The sequence below is a fragment of the Aptenodytes forsteri genome, unplaced genomic scaffold (assembly GCF_000699145.1).
Source record: "Aptenodytes forsteri isolate BGI_AS27 unplaced genomic scaffold, ASM69914v1 Scaffold86, whole genome shotgun sequence".
Taxonomy (NCBI): domain Eukaryota; kingdom Metazoa; phylum Chordata; class Aves; order Sphenisciformes; family Spheniscidae; genus Aptenodytes; species Aptenodytes forsteri.
In genome coordinates this window covers 515,877-536,732 of record NW_008795715.1, presented here as the reverse complement: position 1 = coordinate 536,732, position 20,856 = coordinate 515,877, and the positions used below count along the sequence as shown (strand labels likewise).

The window sequence follows — 20,856 nt, the reverse complement described above, 5'->3', positions numbered from 1 at the left end:
TGTTTGAAAATCCCTCAAATTTGCTGACTTAAGCAAGCACTGGTTCAGGCCTTTGTATTTTGCTGCTGCTTCTTCCCTCTAAAGCAGCATGTCCCCAAGGTGGTGGAGGTCAGGTGTCTGCTGGAAGTCCTACTTTCTAATGCCAGCTTGGTCACCAGCTCATTCAAAGCTTGAACAAATCTTTTAACTTCACTCAGTACCACTTTGTGTGCCACATCAGGTATCCCTATGGTAGGATGCTTTTATCCAACTGGATTTCAGCAGTGGATGGGAAAGGTAGTAGCAATTGTGATATAACTGCATGAGTTTTGTACCAAGACCATAACCAGACGTGGCCCATCTCAAATTTTACTGAGGTTTTTCACACATTTTTCTGCAGTTATGTTGATGGACACCCTTTTTTAGGTCTGACTGGTGCAGCAGACTGCGGGCTGATGTCACCGTACAGTACGTCATGGCTTTCTTAGATCACGGTGACGACAAACAACCCGTAACTCCTCCTTATGAGTGATACAAAATACACTTAGCAGGAAGGAGCATTATGGGCCAGAGCAGCCTCTAATGCATATTGACACTGAAAGCAGCAGAACTATGCTGACTTTCAACAGTTGCTGAAAAGTTCGTCTCCTGAAACATGAGCACCTCACCTTGCAATGACTGTGAGACACCACTGGCCTGGGCTAAGCTCAGTTCAGACCTTTTGGTCTGGATCTTACCTGGGAAGCTTTATTGTGAGATGGAAAATCCTGGGAATTTTACACCAAGATGAAAGGGTATTGGTTTAAATAGCTACATTTGCCTGAAAGATGCAAAGTCCCTTGGGCTGCTGGGGGAGATAATCCAGTTCCCAGCCTCCCTGGCTCCTGAGCAGCTGTATTTGGTGGTGATTTTAATAAGGGTGTTTGCAGCCCATAACTACCAGTTTCTCTTTTTTTCTCCTAGTAGGACTCCTATGGTCGCTACTTAAAGTCTCCAGTATACAAGGAAATGCTGGCCAAGGCTGTTGTGCCACAAGAGGCTGTCAAAAAAAGGCAAGTGAAACGGGATGTAATTGTGCGGTTTGTTTTTCTTGTTGTAGCAAGGGTAGAAAAAGCCTGAGTTGCAGCAAAATTACTATGATTTAGATGTTTGCTTAATTAAATAAAATTTTTCTAAGAAGATGCCTTGCTTTGAGACTGATTATGCTGTTTGTTTGTGAGCCCTTTGGAAGTGGCTTGTGTGCAGTCAGAATTGACTTGACGATGGGTCTGTTTAGAAGGGCTATGATTGTCGAGTTACTTATAGCTCCTTTCCTGGAAGGAGAGAGCACCATGTACTGGGCATGGGACAACTCCCACCCATGAAACATTGGCTGCCAGAGAAGACAGAGCCACCGCAGGGTCCTCCATGGGTTCTGCTCAGCTCTGCCTGGACAGAGCCGCTTACCCCCTGCAAAGTGAAGGTGACAGGCAGCCACATGGGAGCAAACAGCATCTTACCTGCGAGTGACTGCTGGCACAAGGTAGACAGACTTAGAAGGAGCAGGCTTGAAACGGCTTTTTCCTGACCAAGATGAAGGTTGTATAGCAAATTTAGGCCATTTGAACTGCAGTTGCTTCTTAAAGCTGAGCGTGCAATGTCAGAGCCAGACTGGGTGGTGTGCTGCTTTGTTCCTCTTCCACTCGTCAACCTAGCAAGCAAGAAAGAGGAATCACGGACTTTCACACTATTGTTTCATCTAAAGCCCATTTCAAGTCAGTGGAAAAAACCCTCCTGCTGACTTGCCTGGGATTTGGTTACTTTTTCCCTGAGCCACACATCACAAGGTCGCTGGCAGATCCTGGTTGACCCCTGGTGACTACCTTCATGTTTGTCAGTGCCTGTTCTGGAGACACAATACTCAGCATCCTGGGTAAGCTAAAGAGCTAGTACCTCATCCAGAGGTGGCTTAACACGTGTTTCCACTGCTGCTGGTAATGGCTTTGCTGAAGCAGGTAGCAGGTGTTTTTTGGGGTATCACAGACACCAGAAACACACATACTGGTCCCTATCATGATCTTACTGAGGAGACTAGAAAAAATTCCACCAATGGCAGTTGTTTGGGTTCACACTGAGGGTTAGTTACGTGCAAATGCTTACAGGAAAGAAAAGGAGTACTGGTCGACGGTTGGACTCGATGATCTTAGAGGTCTTTGCCAACCTTAATGATTCTATCATTCTATCATTCTATCTCCTGGCCCTGGAGTTCCTCACAAGGACCAGGAACAGGACTGACTTTACACTTTTAGCAGTTCTGTAGCTGATGTGTGACACTGAGTCACCAAGTCCTGCTTTAAACCATCTCGTACGCATTTGTGCTTCCTCCTTGTTGTGCGGGTGACAGTGGCACATCCATCTCTGTGTCTGAGCTTGCCCCCCTGGTAAGTTTGCTTACCAGGGGTGAGTTTTTGGTGCCCTTCTACTTTCCAGTAACGCCTTGCTTCTTTCTCTCACTCTCTGCCCAGCTCCACTTTCCCGTTCGGACGCCGTCACCTCCGCTCCAGCCCCAGCCCCGTCATCCTGAGGCAGCAAGAGGAAGAGGCCAAAGCCAAAGAAGCCGCCACGACCGTGGACATCACGCAGGTCATGAGCAAGCTGGATCGCAGGAGCCAGCTCAAGAATGAACCTCCCAAGTAGGCTCTGAGCCCCGCAGGGCACAGCGCAGGGAAGAGACAAGCCGAGGCTGGTGTTGAGCTTCGTCTCCCCTTCCTGAAGGTGTCAGTGCTGCTTTAAGTTTCCCAGGCCGGCTCTGCCAGCACCCTGCTTCCTGCATGTTGCCATGGCTTCTGGAGCAGCAGATGTCACTTCCCAGGCATGTCAGGCATGGGAGTGCTGCCGGAACCAGGCTGCTGGCTGTGCTGGACTAGGGGTGCAGGGCCCTGGCTCCCTCCCTGCACATCTCAGAGGGGGGATGCCTTCTGGCTGCCCCGAGCCCCCTCTGGAGGTTGGGCAGCCTGGCCACCTCTCCCTGCCTCATGCTCCTCCAGGAGGTGGGATGGCACAAGGCAGAATAAAGCTCTGCAGTCCCAATGCTTTGGGTTCAAATTAGCCTTCCTCGGAGCAGGGGTGGGCAACCCCGCAGGGAGTACAGTGAGGTGGCCCACCTTGGAGCACATCTGTGCTGGCGTCCATCCTCTTGGGGGGATGTGCACCCTCCCAAGGGGTGCACCCTGTGCAGCCCCTGAGAGGAGCGCACCCTTCACTTCAAGTATCCTGCACCTCCTAGCCAGTGCAAAGGAGCCACAGGCAGAAGAGCGGGGTAGACTTCTTGTGAGAACAGTAGGATGAGCATTTCTGAAGGTTTGGGTGACCCTTTGAATTTTAATGATGCTCCCAAGTGCCCCCTGGCATGTTGGAGATGATCAGCGGAAAGCTCTGCTCTCCCCCGTGACTCCCCTGCATGACGAGCTAGGTGTGCAGGCATAGAGAGCCGTCTCTCGCAAAAGCCTGCAGGAGGGCTTGAGAGATGCAGCCATGGCTTTGTGTTTCTTGTCTTTTTCCTGCTCTTCTATTTTCTGTTGTTAAAAAAACCTAACAGGAGGTAGTTCCAGTTGTCATTGGCTTGTAGCCCAGAGGCAAGGAAGAACCAGGGCAGAGGTGTTAAGAGCTGATTTCAACTTAAGTAGTGTTCTTTTCATTTGCTCAGTCTCTTTTGCTCTTTAGAATGAGGCAACTTAAACAACTCCGTTAGTGCTAAAGAGCTCAGGGAGATTCCAGGCTTTGCTGGGAAACCCCGGTGTGGCTGGACCAGGCCAATGATTACCAGAAGTGGGAAGATTCCTGCAAAGCCCAGTAAAGGGAATTGGGGGGACAGAAAAGCTTCCTTGTTTGTTAGAATTTAGCGGAAGTAGAGGGACTGAGTGGGAAGGACTGAGGTCCGGAAAGCTTCTTCACTCCTGTTTGTATTGTTCATCCGTTTTTACTAGTGGTGTGATTTTACAGGAAATGGGAGATGGAGAAAGCTGGATGTGAGTGGGACCCCTCAGGTACCAGGGTACATGCAAGACCAACCCCTTGCGAACAGGGAGGTAGTGGGCGATAGCTGTGTCCCGAACAGCTTTGAACAGCGATTCTTGCCCTCCCTGTGTGTGTTATCAGAGGCAGAATCAGGGCTACACGGTCTGATCTGGTATCACTGCAGAACTAGTCTCCTTTGCTTCGCAGCTGAGCTAGGGAGGTTGTCGTGACCTCCGTTAACCTAATGGCGATAAACCTTCTTAGAGGAATTGAAACCAAGTTGCATGAGTCTTTTGCTCTGATGTCAAGGTCTGCTTGCTAAGTCTCTGCTCTTATTCCCAGTGAAAGCAATGGCAAATTTTGCAACACTGTAAGGGTGAGCAGGCTCAGACCGTAATTTTTTTTTTAATTCTGCTTAAAACCACAAGACTTTGTTACGTCAGGTACTGAGCACCGTCAACCTACCTTGACATAAGAGCACTGAAAGATACTCAAGAACTTGGCAGGGTTGGTCCAAAGCTACTTGGATGGGATGAGCTCTAAAGTCTTTTCAGCGTTTGTATAACATGGAGCACTGAGCATGTTGGGATTGCCAGTACGAAGTAACGTGTGGAAGATCAAGTCAGGGTATAAATAATAAATTACAAATCAGTGTGTTCCAGTCAGTCCCTCTGATTCTACTTCTATTTTGTCTGCAGCTTTGCTTTTTATGTTCTCTCTATCCATTCCTTTCTCTGATTTTTCATCATCTCAGCTTCGCATTGCTGTCCCCCTGACATGGGTTAATACTGCATGCTCTGGAGTCACTGCGCTTGTGAAACACCAGTCCTACACTTGCAGGCAGAAGCTGGCTCTGTTCTGTTTATAGGCTGAATAAGCTGGCACCACCCAGTGTACCGCTCCTTGGTCCCTTGCTGTTCAGTCCCTGAAGAGGAAGGTCGCCTCGTACAAAGTGTGACCATGGTACAAACTGAACTTCACTTTGTGCCAGCCAAGAAATTGTTTGTTTCCATTGGAAATCAGAGCAATATGTTGTTTCATTTCTTGGCCATCGCTTTCACGCATTCATCTGTCTAATAAAAATAAATGTAGAAAATGAAAAAAGAACCGAGTTCATTCTTCTCTGTCTTGTCTCAGTGTGTTCATCCTTTGCTGTGTCATCTTTCTGCCATGCATGCATGCATTTTCTGTATGTGCCTCTGCTCTCAGCACTTCTCTTTGGACACTTGAGTTGCATTTCATTTCTGCTGGGAGTGAGTCCTTGGGAAATGGCGGGGGGACACCCCGGCATGCAGCATGTCCTCTGCTGATGAATCTGCGCTTGGGCTTGTCCTGGGGGCTGAACTGGCTGAGCTGGAGGCTTCACAGCACCAGCCAGGGACAGTGGGGGCTTCAGTACAAGATGTGGCTTCTTGTATTATCAGTCATCAGGGTTTGGAGCTCAGTGTCCTGTTTCTTGGCCACCACAGCAGCCAGCACATTGGTGCTTTGGGTGTGACATGGTTACACCGTTTATAACCAAGATCACATTCTCGGGATAGCAGACTCCTCTGTGCCTGGAGCTAATCATTGTAAGGAATGAGACAAGCTGGTGTCTCCTACAGCATCCCAGCGGGTGTGGAGCTGGATCCCTCAGCACCCGCTGAGGCCGGTAGCAACGACCCTGTTGCTTTCCATGGGCAAATCATGATGCCTCTGCTCTCCTGCTGTGGGAGGGCAGGGAGGTGGCCAGAGCTGCAGGACAGGGGGGCACCAGCCCAGGCTTGGCTGGGGTGACTGTCGGCTGCCTCCCAGCTGAGCCCTGTCTCTCCTGGCAGCACAGGCGGCATCCGGCCCTTCTCCTCCTGACGAAGCCTGGGGAGGCCAGCCACCAGCATGCCGCCCCCCCGGGCCTGACTGAGCCTCTCTCCTTTTCCTCCCCGCAGCCGTGCCACCGTGCCTCCCCAGCCCCTCGCCCGGCTGTCTACGCTGGCACCGGCACCCTGCCATCGCCGCCTGCCTGCCTGCCCCCCAGCCCTGGCAGCCTGCCTCCTGCCTCCTCCGGCCCCCCAGCCCTGCCCTACAGCACCGCCTGCCCCTCGCCCATCAGCGTGGCCCTAGACAGCACCGTGGGCACCAAGAGGGAGCGGGAGCCCGAGGGGGCCGGCCCCAGCCCCTTCCCCTCCAGCGGCGGGGAAACCCCTGCGGCCGCCCTGTCCTTCGGCCGGTTCCTGAAGAGGGGCTGCTGGACCTCGCCCGTCTTCGCCACGCTCTCGCCCAAGTGCCCAGCCATGCCCCATGGGAAGGTGCACGGGAGCGGCGGCTCCAGCTGGACACCAAGGCGGTGAGCAGGTAAGGACCGTGCAGGCACTTGGATGCCCTCATGAAGGGCTCGCCTCTGGGACTAACTGGGTTTGTAATAAGCCCAAGGTTGAAACAGTATCAGCTGAGCCCATTAAAGTGGGCCTTGTGTTTCATATTCCAGTCAGCTGTCACCATCTCACCCCCACGTCTGCCTGCTGTGGGGCCGCGTGTGATGGTGGCTGCCAGAAGTGGGCACCGGCTTCGCTCCTCCCTGGCCTCAGGCAAGAAAATGGAGGCGCTGCACCTTCCCGCTGGCCCTGGGGAGCAGCGGGCCATGAGGCTGCTGGGGTGCGGCATGGCGCAGCCAGGGACGGTGGCCTCTCCTCCCCCCTGGGGACACCAGGCACCTGCACTGCCTGTCCCCCTGCAGCCATGTCAACTCTTGCCCCGTGTCCCTGAGCCTCCACGCGCTGGAGCAGGCCGGAGGAGGTGGCGGCCCCCTTGCACGAGACAGCCCCAGCTCAGCGTGAAGATACATTTACGTTTGTAAATTGTCCACATTAAGAGGCTTCACGGGCCGGGGGGCCTTGCTGCCCTATGTGCGTTAGCAGAAGTTGTTGTTTGTCCGATTCGGTTATTTTGGTGACTTTGGAGACGAGCTCAAGGTCTTTGCACCAGCAAAGACAGTGAGACATTCGGGTGCTCTGGGGTAGGGACCCCGTATATCCCTGAGAATCCTCCCCGCGAGGCTGTGCGGCGCTGCGAGCCCGGCTGACGGTTGCCTTTCCTGCAATTGCATCTAAAAACCACCACTGGTATTTGTGCTGCCTGCCCCAAATCATGGCCAGGCCTCTAAAAGCGTCTCTTCCCCTTGGCTCCTTGCACTTGCTTTCTGTATTGGATGTGTTTTCTGATGAGAAACGGACAAGAGGCCACGCCGGCAGTTCCTCTCTGCTGCGCTTACGCCTCCCGTTCATGGTGTAAAGCCCCCAGGTTTTACTTTTGATCCCTGAATTTGGAAAACCGCTCATGTATTTGTGTTTGCTCTCGAGCATTGGTTTAGGTTTGGTTTAATGATTTGAAAGTCAGAGGAGACCCAGAAGTAACAAGGGAGGAGAAATCTTGAGGGAGAGCCATGAAACGTTTGTCATTCCGGAGCAGGATGTGTAAGAATGGGGATTTTTTGCCTGGAGAGGCTGTCACTGTTGAAACCAAATCCTGCCCATGTCCCTCACTAAGAGTAACGTGTCCTCAACCTCTTTTAATCCACCTCTGCTGCTGACCAAGTGGATGAGTCCACATTATAAATTCAAAAGCACAAATCTGAGGGCTCCTTCTCCACCTGGCTCTGCGCTCCGGCTGTGCCGGCGCTGTGTCACACAGCAGTTTTGCTTCAAAGGGGTGGGAGTGCACATTTGCTTCGATTTCCATCTCTGTGGGCTTGTGCTCAGGAGTTTTGCTTTGGGATTTGGGGTTTGAACAGTGGAAAACTCAAAGCCATACTCTGTGCTGCGTGTTCGCTGTCTCAGAGAGCACATCAAAAAGTGCCGTATGCGTGATGAGTTTTTATTTCACAATGCAGCTTCTTCCAAATAAAAATGGATGCTCCTTTGGAGAGCAGAATCTACCCCATAGACTCTGAGGAGGGAGAAGACAACCGCCACCGAGCTCGTAAGGACTCTGCGAAGGAGGTGATCTGCCCTTGGGAGAACCCCACGGAAGAGGGGAGAGCTGGGTAACAAGCAGCCCAGACAGGGACCCTCTCTTTCCAGGCCTGAGACCGCAAGGTTTGCCATGTATGGTTCAGTATGTGGGCCATGCTGTTGAAGAAGTGCATTAGAGTCATCGTTCAGCATCAAGGAAGCTCAGACTACCACAGCTATGAATAACGGACCCTGGTGTACCCATCTGTGTGTAATTCAAGAATTTGGAGCATTTCTGGACTGGTTTTCTTTCCTATCTTTGCTATATTCAGATCTATTCATTACAAACTTCTTGATAAATGATCCTCATTTCTTGCCTTATAGCAGATGGAGAATTTATGTGTGTGTGTATATATATATATCTCCTGGGAAATGGTGTCTTATCTGAATTACTTGCTTGGCCATGAGGTGTCAGCACACTGTACACAGCACAGCTGGAGCAGAGCTTGCAGGCATTTTTCAGAGTAGGACTTAGACTTCAACGCCAAGATTGGGGCACGTTTGTGTCCCCAGCTTGGGTCCACCTCTTATTATTAATAACAATTTTTTAATTTTAAAGCAAGTTCATTAAGAGACAGCTGATTGCTGGGGAAAATAAAGTAAACCCCTCATGAGAAGCTGTGTACTGTATAGCATAGCATCATTCCTTAATCCAAACCAAAAATGATCCCAAAGAGCAAGCAGTGCAGGAGGAGAGCAAAGGCTCCAGAGCACTGCTGCATTAGCTCCAGTTTCCCTTTTGTGGCCTCTCAGTGCCAGGATGGGTTTTGAAACCATGACTTGAACTGCACCCGACACCACCTGGGAAGATCCAAAACAAATCCCTGTTGGTGTTTTGGGCCTCTCCAAACTTGGATTGATGCATTGCCACAGTCTTTAACTGTGTTGTTATCAAGAGCGTTAGAAGGTTGCTTTCCTTACGTCATGTCCGTGTTTGAAGACGGTTTTTTTGTTCAAGTGTGGAGGGGTTTCCTTGATGTGTGTGATGTGGGTCATTATTCTGTAATTTGGCCACGTGGCCTGTGACTTCTGATGTCTCTATTTTATATTTCTGATTGTAAATGGAGCTTTGCCTGTGTGGCTGAGGTGGTTCACCATGCTGACTTCTACTGTGGGATTTAAAGTCTCTCCTCACACATGCTCGGTGGTCCCCATTTCCCCCAGGTCTGGGACAACACTTCTAATCACAGGCAGTTTGGGAAAATCAAGAGGCTGTTTCTGTTCCCAAAGACTCTTTCCCAGGGGAGCAGAAAGATGCACTGCCCCAAAGCAAAGGTCGAGCAGGAGGGTGCCGCCCCACACTGCCCATGATGCTACTCTAGTATGAATGCGTGTTTGCTCTTACTGGCTTTGCTTTGTCGGAAGGATCTGGTTCTGCTCTGGCCGTCACTAGTGGTGGCCTCCTATTACTCACGAGAGACAAACGTGGTGTCTTTTGTGATTGTTTTTGTTAATATTGTTACTCAGCTGCTCCTGACGAGACACTGATAATGTATAATCCAGGAAACAAGACAGGGAGACATTGTGATGTGCAAGAGTTAATAATATTATATTTAATATTATATACATATTATAAGAGCTATTCTACATTGGTTTGCGGTTCCTCTTGTGCACCTCCTTGCCTTCTACTCCAGAAGCCAACAGCGGCCGCGGGTCAGCAGTGTCTGGGGCTGGGACGTGGGTCACGATCCATGTGCACGGAGCCGGGGTGGGCGCTCAACACCGGCTCCCCAGGCTGGCTTCCTCACCATCTGGGCTCCTCAACTCCTCAGCTTGCTGAGGAAGACGCACGTCTTGTCTCAGTTTCACAAGCTGACAAACACATGCATTCTCCATGATGAACTTGGGCACTACCCTTATTTATTTTGTGCTTAGCAAGAGTAACGTAGCTGGTGCTATATGATACCCAGCTACCATGAGAACCTCTTTTTAGCAGTGTACAGTCTGCTAGCCACAGGGAAGAGGGGACGCACCAAGAAACTCTTGTCAAAGAGGTGGGTCTCACCCACGCTGGCCTTGGTGAGGGGAGGCTCTTCCTCCGCTGCAAAGAGGCACAGAGGGAAATATTTGTGGAAATATCACTGGGTTTATTTCCAGTGACCCGGGGCAATCAGCATTTCATCTCCAGACACAGCTTTGTGGTTGCTGAGCGGAGACCAGGATGCGGCTGTGCTGGCTCACCAGTGGTGCACACGCGGGTGACGGAAAGCTCACGCTCTCTGGTGACCTGTTCTGCTCCTTAGGGGATGGACTGTGAAGATCTCCCCATCTTTGCCAAGGAATTAAATAGTGCCTTGGCCTCATGCTCATCTTCTAAACCAGAGAAAGGACTTCAGGATCTAAAACTGGCTGCTCTGTCAGGGCTTGGACACCCTGATGCAATTCCATCCAGACAGTCAGATACGTACATGTCCCAGAGGTCAGCACTGGGAATCTCCAACATTTTTCCCTTCAGGGCACTGCTTTTTTTCCCCAATATCTTTCAACCTGAGGACTCCTATAATTTTTTCCCCTGGGGGGCACAGGCCCCCATGTCATGCATCTCAAGCCCGTGCCTTGCTTGCCTTCCTTCCTCCCCTCACCCGCGGACCCCCCAGGCGCCTGCTGGCAGCAGGTTGAAAACCGCTGCTCCGGAGGCCCCAGATCCCTCCTGCCACTGCACTGCGCTCGCACGGTGACATCTGACGATCTCGCCCCCGCTGGAGGCCTGGCATGCTGGAGTCGGGAGTGCTTTCAGCTCTCGCAGTTCAAATCCCCTCGCTGTGCAGGAGCCCATTTAATGCTGCCTGGAGTCACCTGGAAGAATTAGCTCGCTACAGCAACTTAGACATCCAAGGTATTCCGATAATGTGAGGGATGTGTAAGGTTAATGACTGGAAAAAGTGATCGCTCCCTGTGGGCAGTTTCTCAGAAAACTCCCTGCTGCTTGGCTGACAGAAGAAAGGAGACTCCAGCAGCAGCGAGGAAGCCCCGTGCCCTCACCGCAGCAGCTCCGCTCTCCTGCCTCCTGCGGCTGTGGGGGCTCATGGCTGGCACAGACCCATGGAGCGGCCGGCTCCGCTCCGGCTTGTTGGTGCTGGAAGAGCTCCCCATGCTCCAGGTCTGAGCTGACGTGCTGCAGGAGGGGACGCAATGGTCGGACTTCAGATATTGTTTGAATGAACCTGGAAGGAAGATGCTTAATTAGCCGTGTGGTTCTACAACGTGCTCCACTCCCACCTGTGGGGGTCCCACACCCCATGTTAGGGTGGACTCCTCCAGCATCCTTTGCTCGGGCTCAGGCTGACCCACGGCTGCTGGGATTTGTTTGCATGCTCACTCTGCAGCAGTGGGCCAGCCTGAAAAGCAAGAGCAGCTTCTGGGGTTCCCCCAAACTTCCATGAAGGCTCTTCCCAGGCTGCCTCAGCCATCAACCTCAAGGGGACACTGTTGGGATAGGATGGGAGAGAGTCCCGTGCTCGTGAACCTCAGCCTTTTGCTGGAGCGATGGGCAGGAGGTGGATCCTGCGGCGCGGGCTGCCAGCTTTGGGGCGAGCCCCGCTCCGGCCGTGCTGCTGAACTGCGGCTGGAGCTGCTCTGCGGCTGTGCCGTGGTGCTGGGGTACACGCCACGCTGCGCCTGGCCTGCAGGGTGGAGAGGCGTATGTGGGGGCACGGCCAGCTCGGTGAACCTAATTAAAATTAGAGATCTGTTTTCCAGGCGATCGGCATCTCTCAAAACTCCCTTTAAATCTGACATTTCACTCTCTCCTCTCCAGCTGGGACGTACAGCCAAAGTGCCAAAAACACTGAGGGCCTGTTTTTTCTCTGAAGTCTTGGACTGCGCATTGCTCAAGTCTCGTTAATTTAAAAATGGAACAAAGAATGCTCAGCATCCAGCAGGATCAGGCCTCAGGAGCAGGAAGTACCAGCTGGCTCAGGAGAGGGCTTGTTCCCATGAGATTCCCAGTGTAGTTTTGGCAGGCGGCATGGTTGGGATAGCTCTGCGAGCAGGCTCTTCCTGCCTGAAATGCCAGCCGCGGCAGAACAGCTGACTCAGAGCATGACAGCTCTTCACAGCATCCCCTTGTGAAAGGAGCCGTCAGAAACGTTCCTGACACCGCTGCCTTTACATCTTGTGAGGGTGGCTTGAAAGCTGAGATGTAAGCCGAGCCCACGTCATGATGCTCTTGGAAACAGTGCTCTGTGGGTTGAATTCACCTCTGTGCAGGGGCTGCATCGCATTACATCCTACTGGGGTCCCAGAATAGGATGTTGGTCGAACTGAAGTGGTTCATGGTACATTCACCCCAACACCTGAATATCTGAATTACGATAAATATATTATGAAAGAGTCATCGTGGCTTGGCTTTTTGGGGTGCAGGAGCATCAGGGATGCAGGAAGAAACCCAGTCACCAGGGGAATTTTCCCCTTGCCACAAGAGATATGTTTCATGCATTTTGCGATACGCCTGGCCCAGAAGCAGAGGTGAGCACCTCGCAGGATCCCTTTTAGGGTAGAGGTTCCCAGATCTGTTCTGCGCTACACTAAAGAGGAAAAGATAAGCTCTTGCAAGTCAGTTTACTTTTTAAAATTCATGTTGCCATAGCAGCTTAGCACACTGTCTCAAGTCCTCCTTCTTGCAAAACTTTGATCACCATGAAAACAGAATTATGTTGTTCTCCAACATGTTTTACATATAAATATATTGGAGTTCCCATAGTTTATGCTTCAACATCTCTGCAAAGACCTCTTTTATTTCTCACTTACAAAAAATTTCTCTGGCCAAAGGACAGTATTTTAAATCCTCGAGCTGCATCGGGCTCAGTCTTGGTGTAAAGCAGGCTCCTCAGCATCTCTGTGGTCCTGCTGCTCATGTTCCCGGACGAGGTTCTGGTTCCAGTGGTTTCTAACACACTCTGGTACACCACAGCACTGAAGCCCAGCCACCGACTTCTGTCCCCAAAATTGCAGGAATACCCTCCTCCCTTGGCTCTGCTCTCTGGCCATCAGCCTAGTCTCTTCCCTGGAATACTAAAAGAGCACAAATTCCCCTGAAATATCCATCCATTTGTTGTTATCCAGCAGAAGCACTGGGCTGCATTATCCCTGCTCACCTCTAGTCCCATCATGCTGGGTTCCCTCTGTCCCCAGGGAAGGAGTCGGTCACCAGGCTCAGGATGGGATGAATCAACTCTGGAAATGGCTTATTCCCTCCATTGGCTGTAGGAGACTAACTCAAGACCGGACACAACTTCTATATGGGTAGGATTTGGTGACAACTTCTATATGGGTGGGATTTGGTGACAGCTTATATATGGAGGATTACCTCTTCTATATGGGTAGGATTTGGTGACAACTTCTATATGGGTGGGATTTGGTGACAGCTTATATATGGGTAGGATTACCTGACACCAGTGGCTTTAATGACAGTGCACCCAACATAGAGCGTGTAGGCACCTGCTGCAGTCCCAGGTACAGTGGTTTGGCTCTTCGCAAGCTCTGCTGTAAGCCTTAGGAGACCTGCATTTATTCTTGTTGTTACCCAAGATGGGGCTGCCTCATTCTTGCTCCTAAACTTTCCCTCTGTTACATTGTGCTGGGAGCAATGGAAGGAAATTTAATAAACACCAACACTTTAAATTCCGCTTAGAGCAATCCTTTTGTTTCCATCGGGTGTCCCATTTTTCTGGCGACATTCATGCTAGCAATAGAAAAGACCAAAAAAAAAAGAAATTAGGCTAGACATAGACAAATTTGCAATAACAACCTACGCAGTCGTTTGGTTAAACAGCACATTACTCCAAGCTACCCTTCTGCTGTTGTTGTTCACATGAATCCATCTCCTCGCCCCAGAGAAGACCCTTCCAGACCAGGACTGGGAAAGGTCAGTGGGATTTTTATTAATGTTCACAGCCAGACTTCTTCCAGTCAGCTTTTTTTTTTCCCCAATCAACTGAAGGGAAAAAAAAAAAGAAGAAGAAGAAAAAATTGGGGTAAAAGTTGAAGAACACTTTAATTTATAAGAAAAAGAACTAAATAATTGATGTAGTCATGGTGCCAAAGGTAATTTCTGCTGCTCCCTCTATCTCACAAAGACATTTAGCATTGATTGAGATCAAAGTATCAAAAACCCCTGCTGCTGAGCTGAAAGGCAAAACTTTCGGCTGCCTTTCTCCGCTCTAATAATATCGTCTTTATGTAGTTAATAAACTGCACACTTCAGTCAAACTATATCATTACAGAAGACTTAGGGAGCTAATAATTTAAAAGCAAAGAATTGCCTCTGTTCTTCGCTTTGAACTAAACAACATTCTGTTGAATGAGGGGGACATCAAAGCTTTGTTACTATTACCAATGTGGCTAGAGCATAGGGCCGCACAGAGTGTGTACTTCAGTCATCAAGAGAAAAAAAAAAAAGATTAAAGATATTGGCTTATCAACCCACAGGCAGAGCCAGGTGTTTTCTTTTCTGCTGTGCAAGCATCAGGTGGTTTGCTTATCAATGAGTTTTCTTGTTAAATAGATGTACATGACTTGTAGGTTGATCCCTCCAATCCTGTGGCCCTTTTATTTTCTGAGCAATCTTTGAAAAAGTTGGGATGAGGGGCTGTTTGTTTGCGGGAGGACGGCTAATTGGGCCTTTTGTCGAGGGCCAGCTCCTATTTTCGCTCCGCTGACACTCTCCCGTTGTGCCGTGCTCCGCTGCAGCAGGTCTCCTCCCTGCTCCCCACCTTCCTCCTGCCCCAGCATGTGGGGCAGCCTCATCCTCTGCTGGATGTGCCTTCGTCCCCCACCTGCCATCTCATCCCCGCCACTCCAGCTCCTCCATGCTCTCGGTGGAGCAGGCTCTGCTCTCCCAGGTCAGGAGAGGTGTGTCCCTGCAACTGAAGAAGACCCTCTGGCGTGGCTGGGAGTGAAGGAGGCACCATGCTGCTCCACTTCCCTCTGCGTGGGGAAGAAAGAGAGGACCTGCTGTCCTGCTGCTGCCTTCTCCGGCTGCACCATAGCCGAGAATGGCTTCTTTCTCCTCTCACCCACCACAGAAAGGTTTGCAAAGATCTGGCCAGTGCCAGGAGTGGGTGTCCATGGAGGTTCTCAAGCATGAAGATCCTAAGCTTGTTCAGGGGTGTGTGAATCACTCATGCTCATGCCAGCGATGCTTCCTTGCCAGATGTTTTGTCACCAAGTATGGCACTGTGGGAGAGAAAGGCTTTCTTTCATAAATTCCAGTAAAACTCAATGTTTTTCCTGGGACATTGGACAGGGACAGGATCAGCAAAAACAGTCCAAGGGGACTTCAGGAGCTCTCCTCCCATCCCTTCCCTGACATGGCAACATCTGCCCGTGTTGCATGTCTGGGTCTGACTCCAGGTTAGACCTTCTGCACTCTTTGGCTGGAGACATTTGAATACGGGGTGTGGTGTGAGCCCCAGGGTCTCACCAAGAGAAACAAGGTGAATCACAAGGTCAGCACCTGAGAGGATGGGGCCTCTAAACCCTCCTGCTCTGATCTCCTGGGCTGGATGGACCCCTGGATGTTCCAGGCAGGTCTGGGAGCTGGCAATTTGGTGTGGGCTCTATTATGGGATACTTGCACTTCTTAAATGCTGCTTTTCATTTGCATCAAAAACTCTCCTTGGTTCTTGGCGGTCTGGATCTCATCCCCTATTAAAGACTGGAATTTAAAAAAGCAGAAAATAATGGCTTATTTCAAAGTAACAATTCGACTGCTTTTTGAAATGCTGTCCTTATTCAAAACCACTTAAATTTATACATATTTCTAAGTCTTTATTATCCTCAGAGGCTGAACCAATTTGGATCTTGATTTCTGCAAGTGTTCTCCTTGATTTCTGTGTCAGAAAGTTGAGATGTAATGTGAACAGATTGGACGTTAACCATAGGTAACAAATGGTTTCCTGGGAATTATTGCTTAAGTTATTCTTTAAAATACTTTGCAAAGCCTATTACTACAGGGAGAAAATTCATAGCAAAAAGACTTTCAGAAAGGGGTTATCTTCTGCTTTTCATCCTGTCAAGCTGCAGGCTGGAGCGTGTGCTTGAGCACATGTGTACACATCTGTGCATGTGTGTGCTTTTGTGGGCTTTGTTCTTTTTTCAGTGGAAGTGGCTTTACCATGCACTGAGAGGGATATTCTAGCCCTGCTGAAGTGTTCTTTTTGCCTTTCATTTCGGTGAGACTAAAATTCTCATTTCTGAAATGGAAGAGGGTCTTCTAGCAGGTACACACATGGCTGACACACATCTTATGACCACAATAATGTAAACTGCACTGTAAACAGAGGGGAACTTGTCCATCACTCCTCCTGCAGATTAATGGATGACCTGCGGATACCACGTGCCGGTAGTGCGTGGTGTTTGAGGACAGTAATAATCAAATGAAGAAGTGGGAAAAGGTCTTCTACCCGCTCTGGCTCTGACAGCATGTGATTCACGTGCAGACATGGTGCCAAAGTTTTAAGAAATGTTTTCTGAAATGTTGGCCTCATCTGCCAGGAAGGTTTTGGGTTTGTCTGAGCTCATCAGACAAAGCTCATCACCCTCACCATCCGGGGAGGGTGAAGGGTGTCACAGCTAAGTCAACCTGATGGGTTGTCTCTCAGACACAACCATCAAGCCAAAGAAGACCCTGATGTATTCTGCTTCACCTGTTTGGACTTTCACCGATGGGATCTGTTGTACAAAATATCCAAGATTTGCACCCAGAAATCAGAACACAGTGGGTAGTATTTAATACAACCTCTAGAGCAAAGTACCTAATGCAAATTCTAGAGCACAGTATCTGCCTGCCCATCTGTCTGTCTGTCTATCTACCTACCTACTTCAGGCAGACTCATTCATGGAATGACTATTTCTGCAGTGTTTAGAAATGCTCCCGTGTTCAAAACGGTGCTGCGAGCCAGCGCGATGCTAAGAGAGGCTTTCTAGCTGGACAGAGATGCAGAGCTAAAGGCTCTTGAGCCAACCTTTGCAAGATCTGGTAATACAAAGATAATAAAGTGACTCTGATGGGAGTGCAAGGCAGAGTGAAGCTGTCTTTAGCCTTTACCAAAACCACTGTCAGTGCCTTTGCCTTTTCACAGCACAGCTCTTTGCAAAGCTAATTGGGTTAGTGCCTTGCAGGGGGTTTTCAGTGTCTGCAGGAGATGGGCTGCTGCAAACACCTTCCCCTTCAAGGCACGCAGCATTGCCTTTTTCACACCACAGCTCTCTCCCTGGCTTCTGTTCTCAAAAAGCAAAAGTCCCAGGCTGTTCTTCAGTATCAGCCATTACAGTGTTTCAGTTCTTTCCTCCCAGCCATTTTCAAATGTTCAACTTAAAAGGAAAATGTTTCATTTTAGGCCAAATTCCCCCCTCCTCTCCCTTTCCCCTCTCTTCTCCTTCACCCCCCCCCTTCTCTTTCTCTGGAAGAAGAACAAAGTCATTCAAATCAGGAAGCTAAGGAACTCCATGTATACTTTCCACTGGGACCTCGATCCCTACTGGTTTGGCTTGATTTGATTGAAGTGTAATTTAATCCTTCATCATTTGTCGTAATGTCATTTATATATAAAAACAGCACTGCATCCAAACTTCAGATCAGCACCGAGGAGCTCTCCAGGAGGCATGAAAATGGAGCCGAGGAGCAGGCTTTGCTGATTGCGAGGAGGGTGTGAAGCTGGCAGGCAGCGTGACTGCCTTCCTACTCGCTGGGAAGGCGCTAGGATGAAGCGTGTCATAGTTAAGTCAGGTTGCATTATGTTAGTGAAGATGGGTCTGGATTCACAGCGAAATGAAGGGGTGAGCACATCTATGCAAAATAATTCAGGTTGTGGAGGTGAAATACCTGGGAGGAGGTGAACAACCTGGATTTCAGCGTGGGCTAGAAAATGGAGTATATTTGCAAGCGCACTGGTAAATGTAGTGATGATAATGTCACTGCCCTCTGTTACCAGCTGAAGCAAGGTAGGGCTGGAGTCTGTATACCTCAAACCACGGCTTTATTTGTAGTAGAGGAAGGGGAGGAAAGGGAAGGGCCTTTCATGGTGGGAAATGTCTTCCTAGCTCTCTCTGCCATCACGTGCAGGTTTCCTCCATCCCCTCTTCTTCAGTGACCTCTACGTTGTTGGTACTCACCTTCAAGTGTTGGGGTTGGGGCTGCAGTACTTTTTTGACACCGAGTCCCTCTCATGGAACCTGTAGATGAAGTAGCAGAAGTCACCAGACACTCATCTCAAGGCTGTAGGAAGCGGAATCTCCATCCTTTGCCTCGAGTGTCTCATGTTTAGCTACGCACAGCTAAAATACTGAACATCTGAACTCTGGCATCTCTCTGCTCCTTCATTTGAGCGGTGTAACGTGGGAGAGGACAGGCAGGGAGGGGAGGTCAGCAGCCCTGCTGTGACTCCAGGAGGCTTGAAAGGGCTGGTGGCTCTTGGTGGTTACGGGCTCGGCTGCACTCAGGCAGTGAGAGGGCACGTGTTCCAAACCCTGTCTGGACTCCCCTGTGAAACCTCTTCTCGACTCCAGCTCTCAGTGTCCCCACCTGTGAAACGTGAGCTCGTCGATCAGCGGTGAGGCTTGTGAAGAGGCAATTACAAACATATCCCCACGTTACTACTCCTGTTCTTCACTGCAGCTCTCAAACAAGTGGAGCCTCGTCAGAATAAAAGCAGCTTCTGAAGCTTTGGTGCAATACAGTACAGACCTAAAACCAGCTCAGCACAGGGGTAACTGAGAGGTGTTGGGAAAACTCTGCACTCAAAAGCCCTGAGGCTTTTGTTTTCAACTCCGTGCTCTGCTCGGGCAGGGTTTGCTCCCCGCGCTGCAATCTAACACGCAATCAGAGGCACAGACCTGGCTCGGCACCCGGGCAAGGTTGCTTCTTATCCTCTTTCAAGCTTGCTGGCTCACCGCTCCTTGCCTGAGCATTTTTGGCACCATCTGGCCTCGCAGCTAGGCATGTCCTGGGATGCACTGCGGCACGTCCTGCGGAGAGCCACCACAGAACAGGAAGGTTACAGCTAATCTGCAAATGTCCTGTGAGGTGGTTTTACTCGAGGATTTTTTTGGGAAAGATGCCGAACATCTTTACTTTCCCCTTCCTATCCGTTTGCTGAACACCCTAAAAGGAAGTATGAATGAGGGGAACAGATAAGCCTTATCCCTCAGAAAGAAAACATTCCTGCAGTCAGAGTATATAAGCCAGATACCCCCTGCCTTTCTTCAGCCCGAGCCATGCGGGTATCACAGCAGCCGGAGCCTGGCTCTCTGCTGGGGCTTAGGACAAGAGCCAGAGGTCGCAGGGCTGGTGGATGACAGTGCCCAGCACAGCCCTCCCATCTCCTGCCACCCTCCCCGAGGGACCAGGCTGCCAGGTCACCTGCGATCTGCTCTGTGGAGCTGGGAGGACCTGCTGTAAAACACCGACCAGAAACATAAGCAGAGAGGGTCGTGTGAGGGCCCCCGCTCACCCTCCCCGGGCTCCCCAGCTCCGCGTTGCGCTGCGGTCGGGGCTCTGCTCTGTCCCTTCCCTCTAACGGCAGAGCCGAGTATCTTTTCACAGCACTTGTCAAAAATTAAAGCAGAACCTTCTTTCAAATGCTCCGTCTGTACTTGACTGCCAGAAAAGCGATTCTTCCTCCAAAAAATTTGCATTTAAAATTCCAAATATGCACTTTTGCTCAGCCAGCTCCGCGTTGCGCTGCGGTCGGGGCTCTGCTCTGTCCCTTCCCTCTAACGGCAGAGCCGAGTATCTTTTCACAGCACTTGTCAAAAATTAAAGCAGAACCTTCTTTCAAATGCTCCGTCTGTACTTGACTGCCAGAAAAGCGATTCTTCCTCCAAAAAATTTGCATTTAAAATTCCAAATATGCACTTTTGCTCAGACGAAAGAATGTATGTTCCCGCTTTCAAGTCAGGTTCTCTGTGACCTCTAGGTTTTAATAATTTCAGCAAAGTGTCATTTGACAATTCAAATACAGTCAGTAAGCACAGGAAAGTAAATGTCCTTTAAGATAAGCGCATATTATATTGAGAGTTGATGATAAGAAGATTTCACCTACAGCTAGAAACTTCAGAGTAATATGTATGACACTTCTGCATATTAAAAAACTGGTTTGGTGAAATATTGGTATTTCCAAATTTCAGCTTTGCCAGCGCTAAAATATTTCCACTGTAATTCATAAGGAAGTGTGATGGCCTTGTATACAGAGGTTTCACTGTTTAGCTTTTGCTTTCCAATTAAAAATAAATTAGTGTTCAAATCCTGCTTGCTGCTGATCTGAGGGGGCGAAGGAGCACGATCTGGATGGCCAAGATCTGCTCTGCCAACCCACTCCCTTGCCACGGTGCCGTGCTGCCCGCGGTGCCGCAGCCGGGAGGTGCTGCAGCGGGGCCAGGGGTACCACTCCTAGTCCAGGGATCCACGGGAGGCTGGGGCTGACCCCACCGGCTCTCACCCCTCAGCCCCAGGTGGACGTGCTCGTTCAGCTTCGGGTTCCCCCCGTCATGCTCCAGTTTCCTCAGATCCTCTCGACTTTATTGTGCTCTCCCGAAACCCTCGCACAGAGAGGGCTGTTATCGCACGTACACCCACCTCTCCGCATGCAACTCAAGCCACCAGTCAGCAAGTAGATCAGCTTGTCACAATAATTAATAGGCCTCCCTGTGGTCCCTGGTAATCCATCCCAGGACTGCACAGCACTGGCTCTGTTTTACTTAGGTATATGTAAGCCTTAGAACTGCCCCAAACAGAGCCTTTTTCATGAAACTGCTTCATTCAACACCTTATAAGGGCTGCGGGCACAGGGAGGGGGCAAGTTTACACAGATGCTAGTGTCTCAGGACTCGCTAGCAGGTGTCTCCTAACTTTACACAGACCACCCTCACACTAAAGGGACTCTTTTGCTTTGAG

The 20,856-nt window shown here is 50.1% G+C and overlaps 1 protein-coding gene across 1 annotated transcript in view; it reads left to right on the top strand.

Moving 5' to 3' along the window:
- RGS9 (regulator of G-protein signaling 9) overlaps positions 1-2,655 on the top strand; it is a 31,937-nt gene extending 29,282 nt beyond the window's left edge. The window contains exons 16-17 of the mRNA XM_019473190.1: positions 946-1,031; positions 2,484-2,655. Of these exons, the coding sequence (XP_019328735.1) occupies positions 946-1,031; positions 2,484-2,655 (258 nt within the window). The remainder of the gene's footprint in view (positions 1-945; positions 1,032-2,483) is intronic.
- Positions 2,656-20,856: the final 18,201 nt, after the last annotated feature.